The 27500-nt window shown below is 35.6% G+C and overlaps 1 protein-coding gene across 1 annotated transcript in view; it reads left to right on the forward strand.

Moving 5' to 3' along the window:
* Positions 1-27500, forward strand: part of LOC130244241 (bifunctional epoxide hydrolase 2-like) — a 59379-nt gene that overhangs the window by 26539 nt on the left and 5340 nt on the right. The window contains exons 5-10 of the mRNA XM_056476572.1: positions 1802-1876; positions 8248-8290; positions 8419-8521; positions 10511-10580; positions 15281-15361; positions 17550-17608. Coding sequence (XP_056332547.1) covers positions 1802-1876; positions 8248-8290; positions 8419-8521; positions 10511-10580; positions 15281-15361; positions 17550-17608 — 431 coding nt within the window. The remainder of the gene's footprint in view (positions 1-1801; positions 1877-8247; positions 8291-8418; positions 8522-10510; positions 10581-15280; positions 15362-17549; positions 17609-27500) is intronic.

A 27500-nucleotide genomic window follows, 5' to 3' on the forward strand; every position in this document is an offset into this window, starting at 1 on the left:
AGCCTAGGCTTGTAACAACATAAGTCAGATGTTGAAAAAAAAACTGCGTCTCTCCGCCTTTTGTTTTCTATTCATATTTTAAATTCTTTGCCAGAAAAACTAACATGTTGACTTTGTTCGGTTTAAACGGAGACTTATTTGAGATTACAATGTTTCCAGCAGCACTGAGACGTGTGCCTGTAGCGCATGCTCCGCCGCCTGCATTTCTCGGAAACCAGCTCTACATCGCGGAGCGGCGCGTTCTCAACTACCAAATATGCTGCTCCATTTCTCATCAACGTCTACTATTTATCAGTTTCTCTTTTGTATTTGGCCATTTTTGAAAAGGCCTCTCTGCCATACCTGGCTGGACTAGCTGGGCATTTGCGTTCAGTAGATGACACCGGAGCTGGCTCCGCATTCCATGGGCTGGGTGACATGACCGCAGCTCTGGAGGTTCGACGTGTTTGTCCATTTAACACTTATTTTTCTAAACAAGCCCAACAAATAGCTTCATCCTAATTATTGATTCGCCTTTCTCGTTCGCCACGAATCCAAAATGTTTCCAGATTGGCGCTGAGCGAGCATAAGCAGAGCGTAAAACACTGGCTGCAGTCAGTAAACAATTTAACAGATGCCCCGTCTGCAGCCAAACTTTAAAAATGTATAAAGCATATTTTAATCGTTTAACTGATACCATTCATCGGTTACAAACGTGCCCTTTCGGTTATTGCTTAATCGGTTATTTTGAGCATCCCCAACTAAACCGCATGTGAAAGCTCTATTTTTTTTTTTCTCTCACGGCCGCACGCCGGAGATCCGGCATGGTGCCGGAATACTTTAAGCCCTGGTAAGATCATGTTTATTACTAAGAAAACTAAATCAAAATTATATTTTAATTGAACACATCTGATAAGGTACGCACAGAAAAGTCTGTTTAGTGTTGTGGAAAGGCAAAGCTGAATATCTGTGGTTAAACTGCCACCCAGCGGTCAAAAGCTGCTGGCGCACCAAGTACCGCTGTCGCCGCGGTATGAATGGCGCCATAAGGAACACATTGAAGTAGTAACATCTGTATTTTATATCTAAATATGTGTAAACATTTTCTCAAATATATGCATTATGTACAAATTATAAATATACACCTCACACATACACTCACCGGCCACTTTATTAGGTACACCTGTCCAACTGTTTGTTAATGCAAATTTCTAATCAGCCAATCACATGGCAGCAGCTCAATGCATTTAGGCATGTAGACATGGTCAAGACGATCTGCTGCAGTTCAAACTGAGCATCAGAATGGGGAAGAAAGGGGATTTAAGTGACTTTGAACGTGACATGGTTGTTGGTGCCAGACGGGCTGGTCTGAGTATTTCAGAAACTGCTGATCTACTGGGATTTTCACGCACCATCATCTCTAGGGTTTACAGAGAATGGTCTGAAAAAGAGAAAATATCCAGTGAGCGGCAGTTCTGTGGGTGCAAATGCCTTGTTGATGCCAGAGGTCAGAGGAGAATGGCCAGACTGGTTGAATCTGTGCCATGAAATTAAGGCAGTTCTGAAGGCAAAAGGGGGTCCTACCTTGGTCCTAATAAATTAGCAGTGAGTGTATATATTATGTCAAAGCAAACTTTTGTTTTGGATCCGATTTAATCACGATTAATCTTTGCCCAGGACTGATTCTGACCCTAACAAATATGTGATATGTGTATTGTTAGTTGATGTTAATTGCATAAAAACATAAAGTAATGTTAGCTAACTGTCTTTTAAATTGTTAAATGTTAAATTGTGCATGTGTTTATATTTGTATGTTTATCAGGGTGTTGCAGAGGCAGAGCTGGAGAAAAACCTTGAGCGAACCTTCAAGCTGATGTTCATATCAAGTAGTGATAAAGTAAGTGTTGAAGTTTCATTTTGTCATTAAAATTCATTGAAATGGTTTATTTTTAGGCATTTTAATCATTATTAGTCATATGCAAAGCTGAGAAAATAAAGTAAATAAGGAATAATTCATAAACACTTTAACTAGAAAAATAGTTAACTTATATTTTATTAGAATAAATAGTCACACATTAATGTAAAAGAAACAAAATGCATTAAAAATATGAAATTAATATAATAATATGAAATAATTAATACAATTCAATTACGAATTAAGACGTATTTGAATTAAACCAAATATTACTCAAATACATAATTAAAAACAATTTTAATGAACTGAACAAATAAATGCATATTTGATCAAATCTAATAATAAAAATGTGTAAACAAATAACTAAATATATAAAAAAAATATGAATATGTTAATATAGTTAATAAGGAGTCAAACAATTATTTATCCATTCATTTTCTTTTCGGTTTAGTCCCTTTATTTATCTGGGGTCGTCACAGCGGAATGAACCGCCAACTTATCCAGCATATGTTTTACGCAGCAGATGCCCTTCCAGCTGCAACCCATCACTGGGAAACACCCATACACTCATTCACACACATACACTACGGACAATTTAGCTTACCCAATTCACCTGTACCGCATGCCTTTGGATGCCAACGCAAGGAGAACATGCAAACTCCACACAGAAATGGCTACTGAGCCAATAATGCCAACAATTTAGCTTACCCAATTCACCTGTACCGCATGTCTTTGGATGCCAACGCAGGGAGAACATGCAAACTCCACACAGAAATGGCTACTGAGCCAATAATGCCAACAATTTAGCTTACCCAATTCACCTGTACCGCATGTCTTTGGACGCCAACGCAGGGAGAACATGCAAACTCCACACAGAAATGCCAACTGACCCAGCCGAGGCTCGAACCAGCGACCTTCTTGCTGTGAGGCGACAGCAATACCTACTGCGTCACTGCGTCGCCCACAAACAATTAATAATGCAATAATAATACTATAATTAATAGAAGAAAAAAATATGGTAATACAATGATAATTATTCAAATAATTTCTAAATGTTTAAGTCTTCAATTTTTCCACAACACACATATTAAAGAACAAATTAGATTCACATAAATTCACATCAAAATAAAAATAAATTCATTAATAAATAAAAAATTTATAAAAATAGATAAAACAAATTAGGAAATTAGAGATAAACTCTCACTTAGGATATAATAACCCTTGAGCTTTCAATGTAGGAGAGGAAAGGCTGCCAAACCTCATAAAACTTTTTTGTAGAGCTTTGTAAGGTGTACTTAAGGAGTTCAAGATGCGATAACACTTCTAATATCCTGGCATCTGGCCAATAAAGAAGAAAAGGCAATGATTTGTACGTGATTGGCTCACAGGTACATTTCTTCTGGCACTGTACCAAAAATTAAGGTCAAAGGATTAGGATCCATATCTTTATTACATATACAGTTGAAGTCAGAATTATTAGCCCCCTTTTGATTTTTTTTTTATTCTTTTTAAAATATTTCCCAAATGATGTTTAAAAGGGCAAGGAAATTTTCACAGCATGTCTGATAATATTTTTTCTTCTGGAGAAAGTTTTATTTGTTTTATTTCAGATAGAATAAAAGCAGTTTTTAATTTTTAAAATCCATTTTAAGGTCAAAATTATTAGCCCCTTTAAGCTTTTTTTTTTCAACAAGGAGACCCTTATTTTCTTTCATTCATCCATCCCTTCATTTGTCCGTACGCCAAGGCTACATTTTCTTTTTTAATAAAATCTAAGTCAAATAATAATACAAAACACTTCTTTTTATTTGACTCACCTCAGTTGCACTCCATTAAACAGTGAGTACAATATCAAGATTTAACTTAAGATATTATTTCATACTGAATCATTACTTTGTTGTATTCTTACAGCCCTAGTTATAATCCATGTTGCAAAATCAAACAATGTTCTGGAGTCAAATCCTGCCATAGACTGCAGTGTGTGTTATCTGTGTGTTTACTGTGTTCACGAACGTTCAGAAAGCAATGCTGGTGGAGATCAGAGAATGAAGCGGCATCATAATAAGGGCCAGGTAAAGCCTGTGACCCCGCACTAATGAATCTCAGACTCATCGCTCATTCTCTGGGCTCATAATGACTGCGTGGGCTGTGGCATCGGGTCAGATGAGATTCTCCAGACACAAACACCCATAGAACAGCCCATACAACTGGGAATCACCAGAGGAGACACTAAAACATTTCCTGCATTCACATGCATCACTGCCATTCATCTGCAGCTGTCTTTCGGATGAGGCATTAAACTGAGGTCCTGACTCTCTGTGGTCATTAAAAATCCCATGGCACTTCTCGTAAAGAGCAGGGGTGTAACCCCGGTGTCCTGGCCAAATTCCCTCCATCAGCCCTTACCCATTATGGCCTACCAATCATCCCTATCCACCGATAGCTCTATCAATGTCTCTCCACTCCACCAATAGCTGGTGTGTGGTGAGCGCACTGGTGCCATTGTCCTGTGGCTGCCGTCACATCCTCCAAGTGGATGCTGCACACTGGTGGTAGTGTGAAGAGACCCCCTCTCATGATTGTAAAGCGCTTTGAGTGTATGGCCATACACAATAAATGCACTATATACAGTTGAAGTCAGAATTATTAGCCCCCCCATGTTTATTTTCTTTCCCAATTTCTAATCATAATAGTTTTAATAACTCATTTCTAATAACTGATTTATTTTATCTTTGCCTTGATGACAGTAAATAATATTTGACTAGATATTTTTCAAGACACTTCTATACAGATTAAAGTGACATTTAAAGGCTTAACTAGGTTAATTAAGGGGGTTAGGGTAATTAGGCAAGTTATTATATAACGATGGTTTATTCTGTAGACTATCGAAAAAATATAGCTTAAAGGGGCTAATAATTTTGTCCTTAAAATGGTGTTTAAAAAATTTAAAACAGCTTTTATTCTAGCCGAAATAAATCAAATAAGACTTTCTGCAGAAGAAAAAATATTATCAGACATACTGTGAAAATTTCCTTGCTCTGTTTAACATTATTTGGGAAATATTTAAAAAAGAGAAAAAAAATCAAAAGGGGGCTAATAATTGATTGATTTTATTTGACAATTGTAACAAAAATATACAAACAAGTACAGTTAGACCAATTCATACATTATTTCAAAAACTGTCGAGGATTAAGTACACAAAGCCACAGGCTTAATTCCATTGTGGTCCTCGATATTCTTTAAAAATGAACGAGCAAATCATAAATGGAATGCAAACATCATCAGCTCAGCAAATCAGCACAATAAAATCGTCAGCATCAACTGTAAAACAACCACTTTTTAAAAACACTCTCAATTTGAATATGTTTAAAAATCGTGGGCAAAATATTCCTAGCAGCAGAGCTAGCACACGAAAAAGAATTTCTACCTGATTCACTCTTAAATCTACATGGATAAATGTCCCTTCTACATGCTCATGTAGAATGACAATGTATCTCGCTAACTAAAACGTAATAATAAAAAAAATTATTTTGGGACCATTTTCTTTAAAATCTTAAAAACCATCACTAATTAAAAATATTTTACCCTATTCTCAACTTTTAAAAAATTACTTTGGCTATAATGTTCATTATTTAAATGTGTCAGTGGAGGTACTTTCATAACAATTCTACACAACTTATTTTTGGCCGTCTGCAATTTATTTTTCTTTTTTTTTTTTTTATTCTGACTTCAACTGTATATACATTACATTACATCAGCAGACACTGGGTTTTACAACACAAACTGATGGAAAGACTGTGGAGACCTTTTAAAAGTTTGTAATGTTTGAGAAGTGCTACAATTACAAAAATACATCAAAATACATTTAATGAAAGTTAAAATAAAAGATTCACTAATAAAAATGGCAAGAGCATGTAATCGCTAAAACTTGAAATGCAAATGTAAAAACAACAGCAATTTGAACTGTATACTATAATGTATGAATGTACATTAATAAATGAAGCAGTAATTAGAAATGTCTACTAAAGATATTTATTTATTATATATATTTATTTATTATATATATCAGTGTTTCCCAACCCTGTTCCTGGAGGCACACCAACAGTACATATTTTGGATGTCTCCCTTTTCTGACTCATTAACTTCAGGTGTTGGAGTCTCTTCTGATGTTATGATAAGTTGATTCAGGTGTGTTTGATTAGGGAGAGGTTGAAAATGTGTACTGTTGGTGTGCCTTCAGGAACAGGGTTGGGAAACACTGATATATATTATATTTATTTTTCATTCATTCATTCGGGGCAGCACGGTGGCGCAGTGGGTTGCACTATCGCCTCACAGCAAGAAGGTTGCTGGTTCAACCCCCGGCTGGGTCAATTGGCATTTCTGTGTGGAGTTTGCATGTTCTCCCTGTGTTTGGCGTAGGTTTCTTCCGGGTGCTCCGGTTTCTCCCACAGTCCAAACACATGTGCTATAGGGGAATTGAATCAACTATTTCGGCTGTAGTTTATGAGTGTGTGTGTGAATGCAAGACTCCCATTGTTGGGTTGCGGCGGGAAGGGCATCCGCTGCGTAAAACATATGCTGGATAAGTTGGCGGTTCATTCCACTGTGGTAACCCCTAATGAATAAAGAGACTAAGCCGAAGGAAAATTAATGAATGTGTGTTTACATGTGTGTTATATAATATATAAATAAATATATAATATTCAGTTCAATTCAATTCACATTTATTTGTATAGCGCTATTACAATGTAGATTGTGTCAAAGCAGCTTCACATAAAAGGTCACAGTAAATAGGAACAGTGTAGTTCAGTTTTCAGTGTTTAAGTTCAGTTCAGTTGAGCTCAGTTCAGTGTGGTTTAATAATCACTACTGAGAGTCCAAACACTGAAGAGCAAATCCAACGATGTGCAGCTCTACAGATCCCGAACCATGCAAGCTAGTGGTGACAACGGAGAGGAAAAAAAACTTCACCAGTTGGCGAAAGTGAAGAAAAAAAAACCTTAAGAGAAAAGCAGACTCAGTTGGGCACGATCATTTCAATTTCTCCGCTGGCCAAACGTCTTGTACAGAGCTGCAGTCTCAGCGGCGAAGGCTGGAAGCTGGCCTAAGTGGAGACTCGTCTGTCCCTGGAGCGTCACAGGAATCAGTCTCATGTTCTCCACTCCTCCATGACCACCACAGTAGCTGCTCAGGATACGGCCTCGTCCAGGATATGGAAACCTTGGGATCATCTCGTTGCTGGTCTTGGATCGAATCAGTGACTCTGCATAGTCTGAGGGCCTCGGGAAGAGTATCCCCAGGTGGAAATGGAGAATAAAGATAATAATTAGCATAGCTGCTGTTCATAGTGTATATAAATGAGATGCAGAAACCTGTGTGGAGCACATTCATGTATCATACTGCTAAGTGGTGCACTGAGTGTATGTTTTACTGAACAGATACTGTAGGTCTTTAATCTAGTTTTGAAGCGCGAGAGTGTGTCTGAGCCTCGGACGTTATCAGGAAGGCTATTCCAGAGTTTAGGAGCCGTAAATGAGAAGGCTCGACCTCCTTTACTTGACTTAGCTATTCTAGGTACTACCAGAAGCCCTGAGTTTTGAGATCTTAAAGAGCGAGTTGGATTGTAGCGAGACAGAAGGTTGGTTAGATAAACAGGAGCTAGATTATTTAAAGCTTTATATGTAAGAAGCAATATTTTAAATTCAGTACAAAACTTAACAGGCAGCCAGTGTAAGGAGGATAAAATAAACGTATTAGATAGATAGATAGATAGACAGACAGACAGACAGACAGACAGACAGACAGACAGACAGACAGACAGACAGACAGACAGACAGACAGACAGACAGACAGACAGACAGACAGACAGATAGATAGATAGATAGATAGATAGATAGATAGATAGATAGATATTAAAGTACAGACATTTCTAATTATTTATTAAATTTAAATATAAATATTAAATCAATCTAAACTAAATAGTAAATCAGGAAGCCGAAAAGCACGTGAAGAATGAAAAGAAATGGGAAAATTAAAATATAAAAGCAACATCTTTACAATATTAATAAATGCTACAGCACAACAGAAATTCAAACTTAACACAGTTAAAGTTCAATGAAAACATTATGCATTTACATAAAAGCACATTTAAAATATGAATAAATACTATAATAGAATATAAAGAATGATGAACCTAAAACTAAACCCACTAAAATAAACGAAAGAGAAAAGTGATAATGCTAAAGCTTAAACTACAAATAAAATGAAACAATAAAAATACAAGGTATAAAATATTAATACTAATACTATATTAAATATATATTAAGAAACTTTATTTTTGTAATCTGCAGGATGGATTTCCTAAGTTAACCACTACTGGAGTTTGCCAGAGAGGTAAATACATCAAACTATAACACTTTCAGTTTTAGATTTTTCTACTTCTACTATTGCGGATGCGCACTTTGCAACATGGATATAATTCACTGCTGTTCAGGTTGTGTTTTGCTCTGCTGTTTTCTTAGGTGGATTGTTTGTTGGGTCTCCGGATGATCCTCCGCGCAGCTCTATGCTGAGTGTGTCTGCACTTCAGTATTACACAGAGCAGTACAGCAAGAGCGGATTCAGGTACACAGAGAACATGAGCTCCTTAATCTGTGTGCTTTTTGTACTTCGGTCTTCACACTGCAGAATGTTTTTTGTATTTGTTTTGTCTTCAACATAATTTTTTTAAATTGAGATACTTGAAGGGAAAGTTCACACAAATATCCTGTCATCATTTACTCACCCTCCACTCATCCTCCAGACCTGTTTGAGTTTCCTTTTTAACTTTAGAACAAAAAAAAGAAGATATTTAGAAAAATGTTGGAAACTGGTGACCATTAACATCCATTATTTTTTTTTTTTTAATACTTTTTTTTTATACTTTTTACCTACTATGTCTGTCTATCATGTCTTTTCCTGTAGTTAAAATATTATCTTTATTGAAAATGTAAAATATTTGCAGTAGAATTAAAAGCATGACTTAAAAAAATGAAATATCCTAAAAAAGATTTTAAATAATCTATAAAATAATATACAATTTAATATTTAGTTTATCCACTTTAATTTAACTGTTCATTTATTATTTGTTGATTTAATGAATATATATATAGTTGAAGTCAGAATTATAAGCCTTTGATATTTTTTTTCTTTTGTAAATATTTCCCAAATGATGTTTAACAGAGCAAGGAAATTTTCACAGTATGTCTGATAATATTTTTTCTTCTGTAAAAAGTCTTATTTGTTTTATTTAGGCTTGAATAAATTTTTTATTATTAATTTTTTATGAACCATTTTAAGGTCAATATTATTAGCCCCTTTAGGCTATATATAGTCTATAGTCCTTTAGGCTATCCGATAGTCTACAGAACAAACCATCGTTATACAATAACTTGCCTAATTACCCGAACCTGCCTAGTTAACCTAATTAACCTAGTTAAGCGTTTAAATGTCACTTTAAGCTGTATAGAAAAAATAAATAAATAAATGGGAGCTAATAATTTAGAGGGGCTAATAATTCTGACTTCAAATGTATATATAGATATACGCGTGTGTGTGTGTGTGTGTGTGTGTGTGTGTGTGTGTGTGTGTGTGTGTGTGTGTGTGTGTGTGTGTGTGTGTGTGTGTGTGTGTGTGTGTGTGTGTGTGTGTGTGTGTGTGTGTGTGTGTGTGAGGTTGAATGTTTTTATTTCTAGGTTTTATCTTATTTATATATGTTATTAATATGAATTATTACATATTTTATAAATAAAGCAATTTATACGTTCGTATGTGTATGCAGTAGTCAACATTTAATGTGGATCAAAAATGTGTTTAAGGCAAGAAGAAGGTTTTATTGAACTTTAATGAATGGTTTGATCCAGTTCACACGTTGACTACTGTGGTATACCTAGATATTCATTCATTTTCTTTTCGGCTTAGTCCCTTTATTAATCCGGGGTCGCCACAGCGGAATGAACCACCAACTCATCCAGCATGTTTTTACGCAGCGGATGCCCTTTCAGCCGCAACCCATCTCTGGGAAACATCCACACACACTCATTCACACATACACTCATACACTACAGACCATTTAGCTTACCCAATTCACCTGTACCGCATGCCTTTGGACTGTGGGGGAAACTGGAGCACCCGGAGGAAACCCACGCGAACGCAGGGAGAACATGCAAACTCCACACAGAAACGCCAACTGAGCCAAGGCTAGAACCAGCGACCCAGCAACCTTTTTGCTGTGAGGCGACAGCACTACCTACTGCGCCACTGCGTCGCCTACCTAGATATTCATGCTGAGTAAATAATGCTTATTTACTATAAACTACAACTAAAATTAAATCATTTCAAAAAATTAAATAACTACAAAGGCTAACAAAACTACAAAAGGGTAAAATTACTGGAGATTTTTTTATTATTATATAATTTTTTTCATATTTGTATGTGACTGAATGCATGATGAGAGTGAACATGTGGATGTGCATCTGAAATGTCTGCAGTGTTTTGTGATGGCAGACTGTGTGTTTGTGTTTGAACTATAGCTGTGGTAATGAATGCAAGCTCATGCGTGTGTTTGTGTCTCAGAGGGCCACTCAACTGGTATCGTAACGTGGAGAGGAACTGGCGCTGGATGATCTCCAGACCCAGAGCGAAGGCAAGTGACAGAAACACACCTGTGGCATATATTCTCTACAGCAGATGAAGGCGCAGCCATTAGAGGATTACTTCATTCACAATCAAAATATTCTGATAACTAGCTCACCCCGGTCATCCAATATCTTAATTCTTTCTTTCCTCAGTTAAAAAGAAATGAATGTTTTTGAGGAAAACATGCAGTATTTCTCTCCATATAGTGGACTTCTGTGGCGCTGTTATGAAATTCTGAAGATGTATTATTAAGTTCTCCTGTGAAAGAGCATAACTAGGTTAATTGGGTTAACTAGGCAAGTTATTAAAATCTAAAAGTTTTTCATTTTAAGCTAAATATTTCTTTTATTTTGGCTAAATAAAATTCCAAACGGTTTATTCGTAGTGCTTCGAAGCCATATTGCAGTGCTATGAGTGTGATATTAAATTTTTACAGCTGTTTGACGGCATAATCATGTATATAAAAAATAAGTCAATCAGATCTGTCCATCTATCTAAATTTTTCATAATGCATAACAAACAAGCTTAAATCAGCATGAAGATGTGCCAAAGCAAATATTTATATACACTATATAATATGTAACCGGTCTCAGATTTAAATGAATAATTTCTGTAGGATGCTTAACAATAAGATATTTGTGTATGCAGATTAGATCAGTCGGTATCAAAGCAAAAACTGAAACTAATCTTACCAAAATAACTTAATAACTGAAATAAAGAAGAAAAATCAATGTACAGTGCATCCGGAAAGTATTCATAACGCTTCACTTTTTCCACATTTATTAATGTTACAGCCTTACTCCAAAATGGATTAAATTCATTAACTTCCTCAATACTCTACCCACAATACCCCATTATGACAATGTGAAAAAAAAGATTTTTTGAAGTTGTTGCAAATTTATTAAAAATAAAAAACCTGAAAAATCACATGTACAGAAGTGTTGACAGCCTTTGCAGTGAAGCTCTAAATTGGGCTCAGGTACATTCTGTTTCCACTGATCATTCTTGAGATGTTTCAGCAGCTTAATTGGAGTTCACCTGTGGTATATTCAGTTAATTGGACATGATTTGAAAAGGCATACACCTGTCTATATAAGCTCCCAGGGTTGACAGTGCATGTCAAAGCACAAACCAAGCGTGAAGACAAAGGAATTGTCTGTAGACCTCCAAGACAGGATTGTCTCACGGCACCAGGCACAAATTTCTGCTGCTTTGAATGTTCCAATGAGCACAGTGGCCTCCATCATCCGTTAGTGGAAGATGTTTGGAACCACCGGGACTCTTCCTAGAGCTGGCCGGCCATCTAAGCTGAGTGATCGGGGGAAAATGGCCTTAGTCAGGGAGGTAATCAATAACCCAATGGTCACTCTGTCTGAGCTCCAGAGAAGAGAACCTTACAGAAGGACAACCATCTGTGCAGCAATTCACCAATCAGGCCTGTATGGTAGAGTGGCCAGAGGGAAGCCTCTCCCTGTCTGGAATTTGCCAAAAGGCATCTGAAGGACTCTCAGACCATGAGAAAGAAAATTCTCTGGTCTAATGAGACTAAAATTGAACTCTTTGGAGTGAATGCCAGGCGTTATGTTTGGAGAAAACCAGGCACCTCTCATCACCAGGCCAATACTATCCCTAGAGTAAAGCATAGTGGCAGCAGCATCATGCTGTGGGGATGTTTTTCAGCAGAAGGAACTGGAAGACTAGTCAGGATAGAGGGAAAGATGAATGCAGCAATGTACAGAGACATCCTGAATGAAAACTTGCTTCAGAGTGCTCTTGACCTCAGACTGGGGCGACGGTTCATCTTTCAGCAGAACAATGACCCAAAACACACCACCAAAATATCAATGGAGTGGCTTCACAACAACTCGTGAATGTCCTTGAGTGGCCCAGCCAGAGCCCAGACCTAAATAATATTTAACATCTCTGGAGAGATCTGAAAATGGCTGTACACCGTCGCTTCCCATCCAACCTGACAGAGCTTAAGAGGCACTGCAAAGAGGAATGGGCAAAAATTCCCAAAGACAGGTGTGCCAAGCTTGTGGCATCATATTCAAAAAAACTTGAGGCAGTAATTGCTGCCAAAGGTGCATCAACAAAGTATTGAGCAAAGGCTGTGAATACTTCTGTACATGTGATTTTTCAGGTTTTTTATTTTTAATAAATTTGCAATTGTTTCAAAAGCTATTTTTTTGCATTGTCATTATCAGGTATTGTGTGCAGAATTTTGAGGAAATAAATGAATTTAATCCATTTTTTGAATAAGGCTGTAGCATAAAAAAAATTTGGAAAAAGTGAAGCGCTATCAATACTTTCCGGATGCACTGTACATATTTTTTGCATTCTTAATGTGAGGAGAAAAAAATGATTGCAAATGTCAAAAAACAATAAATGCACTGTATATTTTTGTGTGAAAATGTTTGTATTTCAGAAAATGATTGCTTAATTATTATTTATTTCTATTTATTCAGTTATCAACATAGATGAGTTCACCCCTCACAGATCTCTGTTTTTAAATTCATATTTTATATAGGATGCTTTACAATAATATATTTGTGCATATGCAGTGTAGTGCCAGGACCAAAGCCAAAACTGGAACTAATCTAAACAAGAAAACTTAAGGTCACGGTCTAAAAATGAGTACATCCCAATCAATATGTTGGGGAAAAATATTCAGCAAACTTTCAATAAACAGGAAAATTCAAGAGAAAGAAATAAAAACTTCAGTTGAAATTTTCTGGTTTGTTATTTTTTTTTTGCAATATTACTTTGATTGATTAATGTATTATTTTTTTATTCCTAAAGATGTTCAGTGACCAAACTTTTATTTTAATTAATATAACTGTTTAATAGAAATAATTTGTTTTAATGCACCAAAATGTATAGTCTGCATTCACTGAGAAATAACAAAAAAGCATTAATTTTCAAAAGGATGTGTACTAATTTATGCTGAGCAGCACCGACTGTATATTACTTCATATTAAAAAGAAAAAAATATTTTTCATAAAAAAGCACCATATCAATGTGTTGTAGAGGTGTTTGGTTTTGGGTTTTTTGGAGTCGACGATACTCGACTCCACAATCGACTCCATTTACATTCACTCAAAATAGCGCAAGGATTAAATCTTACACAATGCTACTGTGTCAATGGCAGCTTTACATTGTGCAGATCTCCTCTGGTCAGACAAAACCAGCAGTTTAAATAATCTGCAGTCCAAAAAAAAAAGTTATCAACCTACACTTTTTACAGCATATTATTGTCTAGTTTAGACAATTTAGAAAATTACAGTGCAATCTTGGAGACAAAGTTAAAAGATCAATTTATTATATTTGATTCATAAATTTTTGATAGAAAGACGTGTAGCAGTTCATTTACAAAGAAAAAAAAAACACCTCAATTGAGCTCAAACAACGTTTAAATATATATATATATATATATATATATATATATATATATATATATATATATATATATATATAAAATAGTCTAAATATCTTTTTAATATAAATGTTTGATACTTGAATACTAGGCCTACCGAGTGAACGAAATCATCTGGGACAGTGGATGGTCACGCAAGGCATGTCCCAAATCTGCGGTTGTTTTTTCCATTTGTTTTAATGACCAATTAAATATTAAACCCCATACACCAAATATTTAACTTAAATAATTAATACATTAACAAACCTAAAATAAACATTTCTTAAATGTGATTTTCTTTAAAGTGTGCTTTTAAATAGTTAATAACTTTTAAATATCACTGTTTATTTTATGCAATTTGTTCATTATTGTAATTCAATAAGGGTGTGTTAATGGGACTGCATATGCCGGAAGAAAAGAAGCGAGTCAGACCTAGTTTTTGAACACTCAGTCTTGGCTATATTTTTATTTAAAAATCTTCTATTGGAAACGAATTTGTTTGGCATAATTTTGATGTATTTTGGTAGTTATTTCCGAAATAAACAGAAGAATGAATTAGAGGTGAAGTTAAATGCGTTCAGTGAAATTAAAAACAAAACCACGACCACATGTAGTCAGATTTTCTGAAAATAAATAAATCTTGGCTACTTTTGTCAATATGATTAGCGTTTTATTTATTTATTTATTCGTGAAAAAGGTTATTTAATAGGTTAAATAAATAATTTAACTGAACATATAGCAGCAGCCAATAGCCTAACAACATCATAATTTTACCTGCAGCACTAATTTAGGACGCTAATACTATCAGGTCCGCTCCAAATTCACACACATATGCTATATTTCATTTATAACACAGCAAGCTTGACGTCGCAGGCAGATCCAAACCAAAATGCTTTAAAACCAAAATGCAAAAGGTGTAAGTGCTTTATAGGAATTAGAAAATAAAAGCAAACTTCATCCCGCAGCACTATTTAATAGCCTAGAGTGCTTGTGGTCACAAAATTCAAAAGCAAAATTGCAGAACGTGTGAGCACGCATTTAAACGAGGCGCCTTTGGTGTTCATTGTGCTTGAGAATGAGCATTATAACTGTAGAATGTAACTTCTACATTCAGGAAGATCTGAAAAAAACAGGCTTGACTCTGGGAGTCGATTCCTGTCCTGGAGTCGATTACGGTACTTAGTTCGGTATCGGACCCATCCCTTAAGTGTTAAGTTCTTTTAGCCAGTTTCTTATAAATGTCATCTGTGTTTCTGTAAGTAAATATAAATTAAATAGCTGTATTTGCACAGATCATGATGCCTGCTTTAATGGTGACGGCTGGAAAAGACCCTGTTCTGCTGCCAGTGTTTGCCACAGGGATGGAAAACCTGGTGAGAGATATCTCTGCTCTTTCTTTTACTATGTTAAAGGGATAGTTCACCCCAAAAATAAAAGTATCAGTGATTATTTACTCACCCTTTAATTGGTTCAAACCTTTGAGTTTCTTTCTTCTAATGAACACAAAGGAAGATATTTTGAAGAATGCTAAAAACATGAATCCATTGACTTCCATAGTATTTGTTCTTTCCTACTATGGATATCCATGGTTACAGGTTTTCAGCTTTCTTCAGAATATCTTCTTTTGTGTTAAACAGAAGAAAGAAACTGAAAGGTTGAATCACTGGAGGGAGAGTAAATAGTGCATACATTTTTATTTTTGGGTATCCCTATCCCTTTTTGATGCTGCATTCACATCATGCCAAAATCAACATAATCACAACCTACAGACTTTTATGAGTTCTCTGAGCTGCTCGCAATTTCAGACTCACATTATTTTAAGTATATGGCAAGTTCTGAATTACATGTTAGTTTGATAATACTTGAATTAAGGTGCTTTTCAGTGATTTTTATTATTTTTTTCCATCAAAAAAAGCCAGTCCTACCAATGTTCCAGTCCTTCCTGCAATTGTTTATTGTCCATACTTCCAGTGAAACCAGTGAAAATATATTATACAGTGAAAGAAAAATATTTACAATAAATAAATGATGAATTACCTGTAGGTGGGGGCGGTGGAGGGGAAGTAGTAGTTAGACATGCTTAAATCAAAGAAATAAATATAACAAAACTCAGTAACTGTTTTCAACAAACTAAACTAAATATGAAAAGAAAAGCATGTTAAGAAACATCTTCAACGTACCAAACGTCTTAACTAAACTACTCTTAACTAAAAACAAAACATACACAAAGCAGCACATTCTTCTGAACCTAATGATTTAATACAAAAGATGAATCTCGATGTTTTATATGTATATCGTGCGACTTATTCACTCCTACAACCTCTCCGAAGTATCACTCAAGTACATCAGTCAACTGTACAAGTTCACAAGCAAACACATTGCAAAGACTTTAGACAAGAGAATTAAACACAAGCAAAACACATTCTCTCAGACTACCCTCACAAGAGAGACTGTCCTCACAGAGACCCACAGAAAGAGTAAGAGCGAGAACGAGCGAGAGATGGAAAGAGATAGAGAGAGATCGGCATTGCAATTTGGGCTCGGCTTTTAAACGCTACGCCGACTAGCGATTGGTGGCACAAACCCAGCGTCAGCGGCCAACGTCATCATGAAATGCGGATCCTCCAATGCCGTTCGTACCTGTAACACACGCATGAAACGACACACCCACATACAAACAAACGCACACACATATCCAAAATAAATTCTGCAAGCGAACGTAACAGTAATGCTTATGTTTGGAAATTTCCAACCAGGGCTCATTTTGGATACATACCCAGGTCTATATTTCTGGGGACAGCAAAATACAAACCCAGAGGTACGTCTGCTTGCGGTTTTTGTTTTCGCAAATCAACCAGAGGCCATTGTGACACTTTTTGATGAACTTATTTGTCACACGCACATCCTCTTCTTGCGTAAATCCACCAGAGGGCACAATATACACTTCAACCGACCAACTGACTCGCCCACTCCCTTCCCTAAACCTAAGTGTTTTCAGAAGCAGTCTAAAAAAAGCCATTACAGCTTTGTGATTTTACCACGTTTTTAGATTTGACCACACTTCAGTCTGTTATTTTGTTTTTTGTTTTGGTTTCACCTGGTTTCTGGAACCGTTCTTCATCAGATTCGCACCCTGTTGTCGCGGTCCACTCTGCTCCATGTCCCAAGTCCTTCGGCGTATGCAGTGAGCTACTGGACAAAATTGTAACACCGGAAAAGCCGTCAATGCAGAGGTCAGCTAGTAGCGTGAAAATGAACAGAAGCCATCCGCGGAGTCATACCGCCCCATAGCGTTAATTTCTTACACAAAATGCAGCCAGACATAGCCCCGGGTACATATTTGTTTTTCCAGAAATGTAGACTGGAGTACATATCCACAATGAGCCTGTGTTGGAAATTTCACACAAGAACAAAACATTTTGTGATCTAATAATTTCACATTAGTTTCAGTTGGTCACTTTAATTTGCCACATTTGACCAACCAAATTTGCTTAGTTTGGAAATGACCTGACATGTTATTACCATCTACTGTTATTATGAGCTGATGTTTTCTGTCTGCAGGTCCCAAACCTCAGCAGAGGCCACATTGAGGAGTGTGGACACTGGACTCAGATGGAGAGGTGAGACCCCGCTTACACTAAAAATGCTGATGCTGTATACAATTAGAAAATCGAAAGGACTTTAAGTTAAATCTGCATTATTAGCCCCCTGTATAGTTTTTTTCCCCCAACTTCTGTTTAACAGGAAGAATATTTTTTCAACACATTTCTAATCATAATAGTTTTAGTAACTCATTGCTAATAACTGATTAATTTTATCTTTGCCATGATGGCAGTACATAATATTTTTCGAGATACTAGTATTCAGCTTAAAGTGACATTTAAAGGGTTAATTAGGCAAGTTGGGGTAATTAGACAAGTCATTGTATAACAGTGGTTTGTTCTGTAGACAATAGAAATCAAATATAGCTTAAGAGGGCTAATAATATTGACCTTAAAATGGCTTTAAAAAATTAAAAACTGATTTTATTCTAGCTGAAATAGATTCACGATACTAATCTCACAATTCACGATACTAATCTCACGATTCACGATACTAAACTCACGATTCATGATACTAATCTCACGATTCATGATACTAATCTCACGATTCACGATACTAATCTTACGATTCACGATACTAAACTCACAATTCATGATACTAAACTCACGATTCACGATACTAAACTCACGATTCACGATACTAATCTCACGATTCATGATACTAATCTCACGATTCATGATACTAATCTCACGATTCACCATACTAATCTCACCATTCACGATACTAAACTCACGATTCACGATACTAATCTCACGATTCAGGATACTAATCTCACGATTCACGATACTAATCTCACGATTCAGGATACTAATCTCACGATTCAGGATACTAATCTCACGATTTCAGGATACTAATCTCACGATTCAGGATACTAATCTCACGATTCACGATACTAAGCTCACGATTCACGATACTAATCTCACGATTCATGATACTAAGCTCACGATTCACGATACTAATCTCACGATTCACGATACTAATCTCATGATTCACGATACTAATTTCACGATACTAATCTCACGATTCACTATACTAATCTCACGATTCATGATACTAATCTCACAATTCACAATACTAATCTCACGATTCACGATACTAATCTCACGATTCACGATACTAATCTCACGATTCATGATCCTAATCTCACAATTCACGATACTAATCTCACGATTCACGATACTAATCTCACGATTCACGATACTAATCTCACAATTCACGATACTAATCCCACGATTCACTATACTAATCTCAAGATTCACGATACTAATCTCACAATTCACGATACTAATCCCACGATTCACTATACTAATCTCACGATTCACGATACTAATCTCACGATTTACGATACTAATCTCACGATTCACGATACTAATCTCACGATTCATGATACTAATCTCACGATTCACGATACTAATCTCACGATTCACAATACTAATTTCACGATTCTCGATACTAATCTCACGATTCACAATACTAATCTCACGATTCACGATACTAATCTCACGATTCATGATACTAATCTCACGATTCACGATACTAATCTCAAGATTCACCAAACTAATCTCACGATTCACGATACTAATCTCACGATACTAATTTCACGATTCACGATACTAATCTCACGATTCACGATACTAATCTCACGATTTACGATACTAATCTCACGATTTACGATACTAATCTCACGATTCACCAAACTAATTTCACAATTCACGATGCTAATCTCACGATTCACGATACTAATCTCACGATTCACGATACTAATCTCACGATTCACCATACTAATCTCACGATTCATGATACTAATCTCACGATTCACCATACTAATCTCACGATTCACCATACTAATCTCACGATACACCATACTAATCTCACGATTCACCATACTAATCTAAGGATTCACCATACTAATCACACGATACTGATCTCACGATTCGGGATTTTTAAACAAAATTATTTGAAACAAATTGAAGGTAAAGAGCCCTTTCATTTTTTTCTTAAATGCTGCACATTTTTTGCAAATAAATATATTTTCTGCCATAACTAATTTGCTATTTTAAAAACAAATAAATTCCAAAAATAAAAAAATAAAAAAAACAATAATACAAATTAAAAAAGGTTCTTTAATATGAACAAAATAAAACTGTGACTGAGCTGGGATTTTACACTTTTTGAAAGAAATATCAGAATATCTGTTTTCTGGCATAAGTTGAGGTCTTTGCACATTTACAATGTCCCCTGCTGATGTGAAAACTCTTTCACTGGGGACTAAGAAGTCTGGTGTGGTGGTCAGAAGCGTTCACGTGGGTTTCCTCCAGGTGCTCTGGTTTCCCCTACAGGCCAAAGACATGCGGTACAGGTGAATTGGTTAGGCTGCGGTTCATTCCGCTGTGGCGACCCCAGATTAATAAAGGGACTAAGCCGAAAAGAAAATGAAAGAATAAATATATTGGATGAGGACATGAAAATATAAGACATTAGCCTCATTACAGACGTGTTGACATTAAACTCATATAGTGACAGGTTTGTCTGAACGCCTCTAAAATTACATGCTGCTTAAATGTCAGCAAGGTATCAGGAATACTGGCTTTACAGGAAATTGGACACTAAAAAATAATTGACGGACTGTCTGACCTTTAGCACTGGAGTTCACTCATAGTTAAATGAGAAGTTTAATCACTGATGGAATAAAATGGGTTAATGTGATGTCAGGTTATGTTATGCTCGATTGTATTCTCGTGTGCTGGCTGTGAAATGGCCCACAAGTCGCTATATGATTAATGATGCATGCTTGCAATTTACATTTATATTTATTTGTTCATTCTTCTAGAAACAGATTCCATTTAAATTAAATGTTCATTGTACTTCTTTTATGAAATACTAAGTAATAGTAATGAGATTAAAAAGTCATAATATGAGAAATATCTAAATAACATTTTCAGCTTTAATTTTCAGATAAAAATATAAAAATTTTTATTGATTATTGATGCTATATCACATACACTACATTTTTATTATCTGAAAGCTGGAAAATATGATTCTAACATGAAAAGTAACACACACACACACACACACTTTAATTTATACATGCACATTTATATATTATTCAATTGTAGTTTAAGAAAAAATAGTTCATATTTTAAAAATAAGTAATTAAGTATATAAGTAAATGAGTTCACCCCTTTTTGAAAATGAATTTTTTTTTTTCCATTTCTCAATGATTATAGGTCATATTTTTTTGTTGTATTTAAACAAAACCGATTTATTAATAATAAATAAATAAATAATATTTTAGTCGCTAAACATCTTTAGAAATACAAAGATAATACATTCAAAAAAATTATGGGAAATAATAAGAGAATTTTTTTTTTTTTTTTAGATATTTTTGTTTCTCTTGATTTTCCTTCTCTTATATATTTTTATTTTATATTTTCCCCTAACATATAATTTATTGCTACTAATTTTGGACTGTTATCGCCATATATATATATATATATATATATATATATATATATATATATATATATATATATATATATATATATATATATATATATATATATTATTTATTATTTATTTATTATTTATTTATTTTATTTATTATTTATTTATTTTATTTATTTATTTATTATTTATTTTATTTATTATTTATTTATTTTATTTATTTATTTTTACACATATAAGTAGATTTTTCATACTTTTTTTTACACATATCTCCTTTCTTTAATTGGTATGAAATATGATCCAGACATGTTTTTTTTGTTTTTGTCTTGTGTGTCATGTTAATTTCATGAAGATGTACATTTTATTTTTAAAATTATTATTATTTTATTTTTATTATTTTTTGTTATTATTATTATTTAGTATATTTTTGTTTCTCTCTTTTTTATCATTTATTTATTATTATTTACTATTTTCCGTAACATTATTTATTGCTACTAATTTTTAGATTGTTAGCATATATATATAGATAGATAGATAGATAGATAGATAGATTTATATATATATATATATATATATATATATATATATATATATATATATATATATATATATATATATATATATATATATATATATATATATATATATATATATATATATATATATATATATATATATATATATATATATATATATATATGATGGACGTTTCCCAGAGATAGATAGAAGGGCATCCGCTGCGTAAAAAAACATGAGCTGGATAAGTTGGCGGTTCATTTCGCTGTGGCGACCCCAGATTAATAAAGGGACTAAGCAGAAAACAAAACGAATGAATTTTATTTTACTTTATTTTACACACACACACACACACACACACACACACACACACACACACACACACATATATATATATATATATATATATATATATATATATATATATATATATATACATACACCATTTTTATTGGGATGAAACATGATCCAGACCTGTTTTTGTCTTGTGTGTCATGTTAAAATCATGGAGATGTAGATCAGCTGCAAATTGCAGTTTTGTTAAAAAGCTGGTTCAGGATGTTTGAGTCAAAACAGTCAAAGCAACAGCACAGACGATTATTTCCTTTAGACTGATGTTCACTGTCACCCACGAGCCTTTCAGAGTCTGCTTTAAGCTTTTTGTTTTGAATGCTACAATGAAGGAGTGAAGCACACGTTACACTCAGCTTTTCAATGAAGGATAGATGAGATTCAGGGTCAGGGCAGGTTTAGTGATTTTACAGCACTAGTCAATCACATAAATAACAGTAACAGGACGCTGGCGGAAAGATCCGGCTCATCTCAAGGTTAAACCTCCATATAGAGAGAAACACTCTCAGATATGGTGTGATTTAACACACTGCAGGTGAACACAGTAATAAAATGAACTACCACAGTAGTTATTACTAGACTTTACAGGTTGATTGATTGCTTTGGGAATCGTTTTTGCATTACAAGTTTTTAAGGCTATGTTTGTGTATGTAAATGAGGCGTTATTTAATTAAATATGCTCCATAAATTGCATACATTTGTAAAAAAAAAACTAAAAAAACTGAACATTGGATGAAATCAGGATCGAAATAAAAAAAAACCATACTATGGTTAATGGTTTCTATAGTTAAAAATGCTGGGTTGTTGTGGGTTGCTAGTTGTTTTAACGCTGGGTCAAATATTGATAAACTGGTTGAAAAGTGTCATGTAGATCAAAATGAAAAAAAATTAACCCAACATTTGGTTTGACCATATTTGATTTATATTTGAGCATTTTTTTTAAGAATGTACAGAGAACTTACTGTGAAAGACAGAAAGATTTTTAAAACATTTCAAAACCAATTTTTATAGGAAAAAAGGTTTGTGTAATCAGGCATATTCATTCATTCATTCATTCATTCAATTTCCTTCAGCTTAGTCTCTATTTCAGAGGTTGCCACAGTGGAATGAACCGCCATCTATTCCAGTATATGTTTTACATAGCAGATGCCCTTCCGGCTTCAACCCAGTGCTGGGAAACACCCATACACATTCATTCTCTCACACAGACACACACACACACAGTCATACACTACGGCCAATTTAGTTTATTCAATTCACCTATAGGACAAGTGTTTTGACTGTGGGGGAAACCGGAGCACCTGGAGGAAACGCACGCCAACACAGGGAGGATATGCAAACTCCGAACAGAAGTGCTCAACTGGGACTCGAACCTGCGACCTTCTTGCTGTCAGGCGACAGTGCTAACCACTGAGCTACCATACCGATCAGGCATATAATGTATGACAAAATCTATCAAATCTTCTGAATATGGATATGAATAAAACTATAAAGCTTGTTCCTTCTGAAGCTGAGATTTATGGTTCAGGGCAGGACGAAAAACAGACTTTAAATATGTAGATTGTAGATGAAATCTGCTGACACAAATTGATATAGTGAAATAAAGATGTTTTAGACTACTACGAAACTGAAAAAAAAAAAAAACCCTAGTTCTCCGTCTTTTTGTCCCATACATCAGCTCCCTTGTCCCATTTTGACTGCTATGCCATCATAAATGGTTGGAAAATAAACAGTTAAAATAAGGTGTTAGGACCAAGTGAAATCGTTTGCTGACTGAACTAATGGCAATTAATGGTCACTCCATTATGATGATTTTGTAATTTTTTTTTTTTTTTTTTTTTTAAACCCAAATCTTAATATTTTGTGTTTATCCATTTTGCCACAAAATAGCCGTTGCTGATGTTGCAATAAATAAATAAAAAAAAATCAATTAATTAATTAAAAACCCCAAATCTTTTCATCTAAAATGACCGAAGACTACCAGAGGGAGGGTTAATTGAAATACACGTTATAATCATTTTTATTAACTGAAAGCTGCACTGTAAACAAATCTGGAAATAATCCATAAATTAGCTGTTTTCTGTATTTTGTGATTCATGTTTTTATTTTTCCCAGTTTAGTTATGAATATATATTTGAATTGCATTATGGGATCTTGATCTTTCTTCCAACAACTTTTAACCTTGAAAAGTTCAAAAAAGTGACTTTTTTTCAGTTTATTCGTGACAATTATATGCAGTATTATTCATTATATGCATATTTATATTTGTTTTAATAAAAACAAGTTTCAATTTGTCCACCTGTGGGCTTATGGAGACGTCTGCATCACCACATGGGACATAAGAACAGGATGTGTGTTTGGATATATCTTTTTCACCACACTCCATTATTATTGTTCATTTATTCCTTTGCTGGAAATGAGAACTCTTTCCGCTTAACAAACTAAATTAAATATGTGCGCTAATGAATGACTTCAGTGGAGAGAGTTTCCACCGTTTTCTTACTTCAAGAAAGTAAAGAGTAAAAGTAAAGTAAAAAGAGGCCGAATGAAGAGGCTCATACATTATCCTGGTGGTGCAGATGCTCTGTTTAACTGTTTTCTCGCTAGTGAAGCGTTTAGTTTTTCCACTTACAAAATCCGCCATGTAAATAGCAAATGCACCATGGCGCTACACAACTGACTCTTAAAGGGAATGAGAGATGAGACTCTGATTGGTTTAATTCACATTATGCTCAAAACATACCCAGAACTCCTTTAGAGAATAAGCACTACCCTGTTAGACCATGTGCTGCAGCGCAGAGCGTATTTTCCGTCCTTAAAATAGCATTCAAGAGTTTACACTTAGCTGATGACTGATTATAAAGCTAGTTTGGCAGGCTGTCCTAGGTTAGAGTCCTGAGCTCATAAGATCCTCGAGCCCGGGACTCCCTCCCATTTGCAAGGCGAGAGGGGAGTTTGAGCTCAGGCAGATCTCGAGAACTCCCCTGCTGTAGTAGCTAATGAACTGACAGTGAATGCTCTTAAGAGATAACTACTTACTAGGAGCATGTCTATGGTGCCTATTTGGATTAGTCAATTTACTTAAGCTGCATGTTTTTGGCCGGTGGGAGGAAACCCGGGGGAAACCCACGTGAGCACGGGGAGAACGTGTAAATTCCGCACAGAAACCTCCACTGGCTTGGTAAGGACTAGAAGCAGAGATGTTCATGCTGTGAGGCAACAGTGCAAACCACTGGGCCACCCTGCCACCCATCTAGGAAAGGAGGAGGAGTAAGGGTGGAGGGGGGGATTCTTCAAAATGAAAATGGCTGTTATATGGAACTAAGGGTATTTATAGTGAATCATAAATTGGATGATGCAGGACCAGCCGCAAACATTCATAAGCACGTGATCCTCTCGAAATTAGTTTATAAATAAACTTCACGAAGTGGATTCAGACACAGCCTTAATGCTTTTGCGCCATGTGCTTTAGACTTTGCACCTAAATCATTCAAATAGAGCCTATAAAGTTTATTTGGGATGTTTTCTGTCCACTAGACGGAAAATAAAAACACCACGAAAGCAGAAAGCTAAAACTCTCAGTTCACTGGTGCATCAAATAAACCATTTTATTCTGTAGTCCATTTTATTCCTTATAGAAACTTGTAGAATCTCTCGTAATCCATTACAAACATTTCCCGCCATATAATCAGATGCTTCAGTAGAGGAATTTTAGCATTGCATTTATAAATATTTGATCCGCTTTCTCAGGAAGCACCATGTAAAACAACAGTCTATTTGCAAATGAGGTTTTTGTGAAGGCGCTTTACTGAAAAGGCACAGTGGTGTTGCTGAAAGGCTGAGGCTCTGACAGTGTGAAAGATGCTGAACTGTCAGCCGATGTTGTGAGATTAATCAGAAATGAAATCTAAAAGCATCTGATATGTCTCTTGCTCCACCAAAAATGCAATGAAAACAATTATCAGATTTTTTTCTGTATGAAACTAAATGCTAATGTCTTTGTGGTGGTGGTGGTGGTTTAATGCGCTCTGATTAGCCATCCTGCTATCAGACAGAGGGTGATTTAACCGTCCTCTCCACACTGACCTGAGGGCTCGATCCCCCGACCTGTGCTGCTGTAAATTATTTTAACGTCTCTTGACCCGTTCACCTCCATCACCCTCTCCACCCTCCACTGAACTTCAGCAATCAATAGATGAACGCTGACATTCTCAAACCGGCTTCCCTTATTTTCAGAGCTGGAAACGTGACGTGACCCCGTGACCTCACCAGACGATGACAGCGTTTAGTGTTTTTATGCGTCTCTGAACTTACACATGGGGTCACTGAGATTATATTTTATATTCCCCCCCCCTCCCCCTCTCTCCTATCAAGCTGGTTTTGATAACATTTTGGGTAACACTTTAGAATAATGGTCCATTAGTTAAATGTATTTAACATTTTGACACTTAGCTACACTAAGCAGGAGGCGGAGTCATCGAGATCTACCTGAGCTCAAACTCCCCTCTCGCCCTGCAACGAGAGGGAGCCCAGGGCTCAAGGATCTTATAAGCTCAGGGCTCTCTCCTGGGACAGCACGCCAAACAAGCTTTATTATCATTATCATTCATCAGCTAGGTGTGAACTCTTGAAATAAGATAAAAATGGCACGGTGGCTCAGTGGTTAGCAAGAAGGGCACTGGTTCGAGTCCCAGTTGGGTCAGTTGGCATTTCTGCCCGGTTTGCATGTTCTCCCGGTATTAGCGTGGGTTTCCTCTGGGTGCTCCAGTTTCCCCCACAGTTCAAACACAATATAGGTCAATTGGATTAACTAAATTGACTGTGGTGTATGAGTGTGTGTGCGAATGTGAGAGTTCATGGGTTTTTCCCAGTACTGGGTTGCAGCTGGAAGGGCATCTGCTGCGTAAAACATATGCTGGATAAGTTGGATAAGTCACAACCCCTAATAAATAAGGGAATAAGCCGAAGGAAAATGAATGACTGAATGAATGAACTCAATGTTGAGCTATGGGCAAATATGCCATCAAAATTGCCGTCAATGAGCATGTAAGGGGGTACGAGATCACGTAGTTCTCGAGAGCTCCCCCAAGTGTAAAGGGGGAGATTGGGTGGATGGGAGGTTTTTCAAAAACCGAATATAAGGGAGTAATGGTAGATGGACTATTTGTAGTGAGTTTGGAATAATCCGATTGGTTTACTGATGATTACAGATGAGAGACCAGCCATGATCAATCATATCACGTGCTCCTCTCGAAATTATGCCGCGGTCAGACTAGAGTTTGAGCTTGTGAAATTCTGTTGTACGGCACTGTGAAAAGGAGCGAGATTAAACAAGATGATTAGATATTTTAAAAAGCAAGCGATTGGTCCATATTTTAAATTGTTTTGATCATCTGTTGGTCTTACACAGTCAAGCGATGCGATTTCGCAGGTCAGAGTTCACCAAGCTTGAACTTTGCAATGCAGGGAACTATGAAATTGTCGCACAAGCTTGCATTTCCGGTCTGACGCTTTTGCGTGCTTATGAATGGATATCTATGGGGAGTAAAGCCCAGTGTGACTGCAGTTTAAGTTTGTGAAACTTTATTTAAGTATAAA

This window comes from Danio aesculapii, chromosome 17 (assembly GCF_903798145.1).
Source record: "Danio aesculapii chromosome 17, fDanAes4.1, whole genome shotgun sequence".
Lineage (NCBI taxonomy): Eukaryota > Metazoa > Chordata > Actinopteri > Cypriniformes > Danionidae > Danio > Danio aesculapii.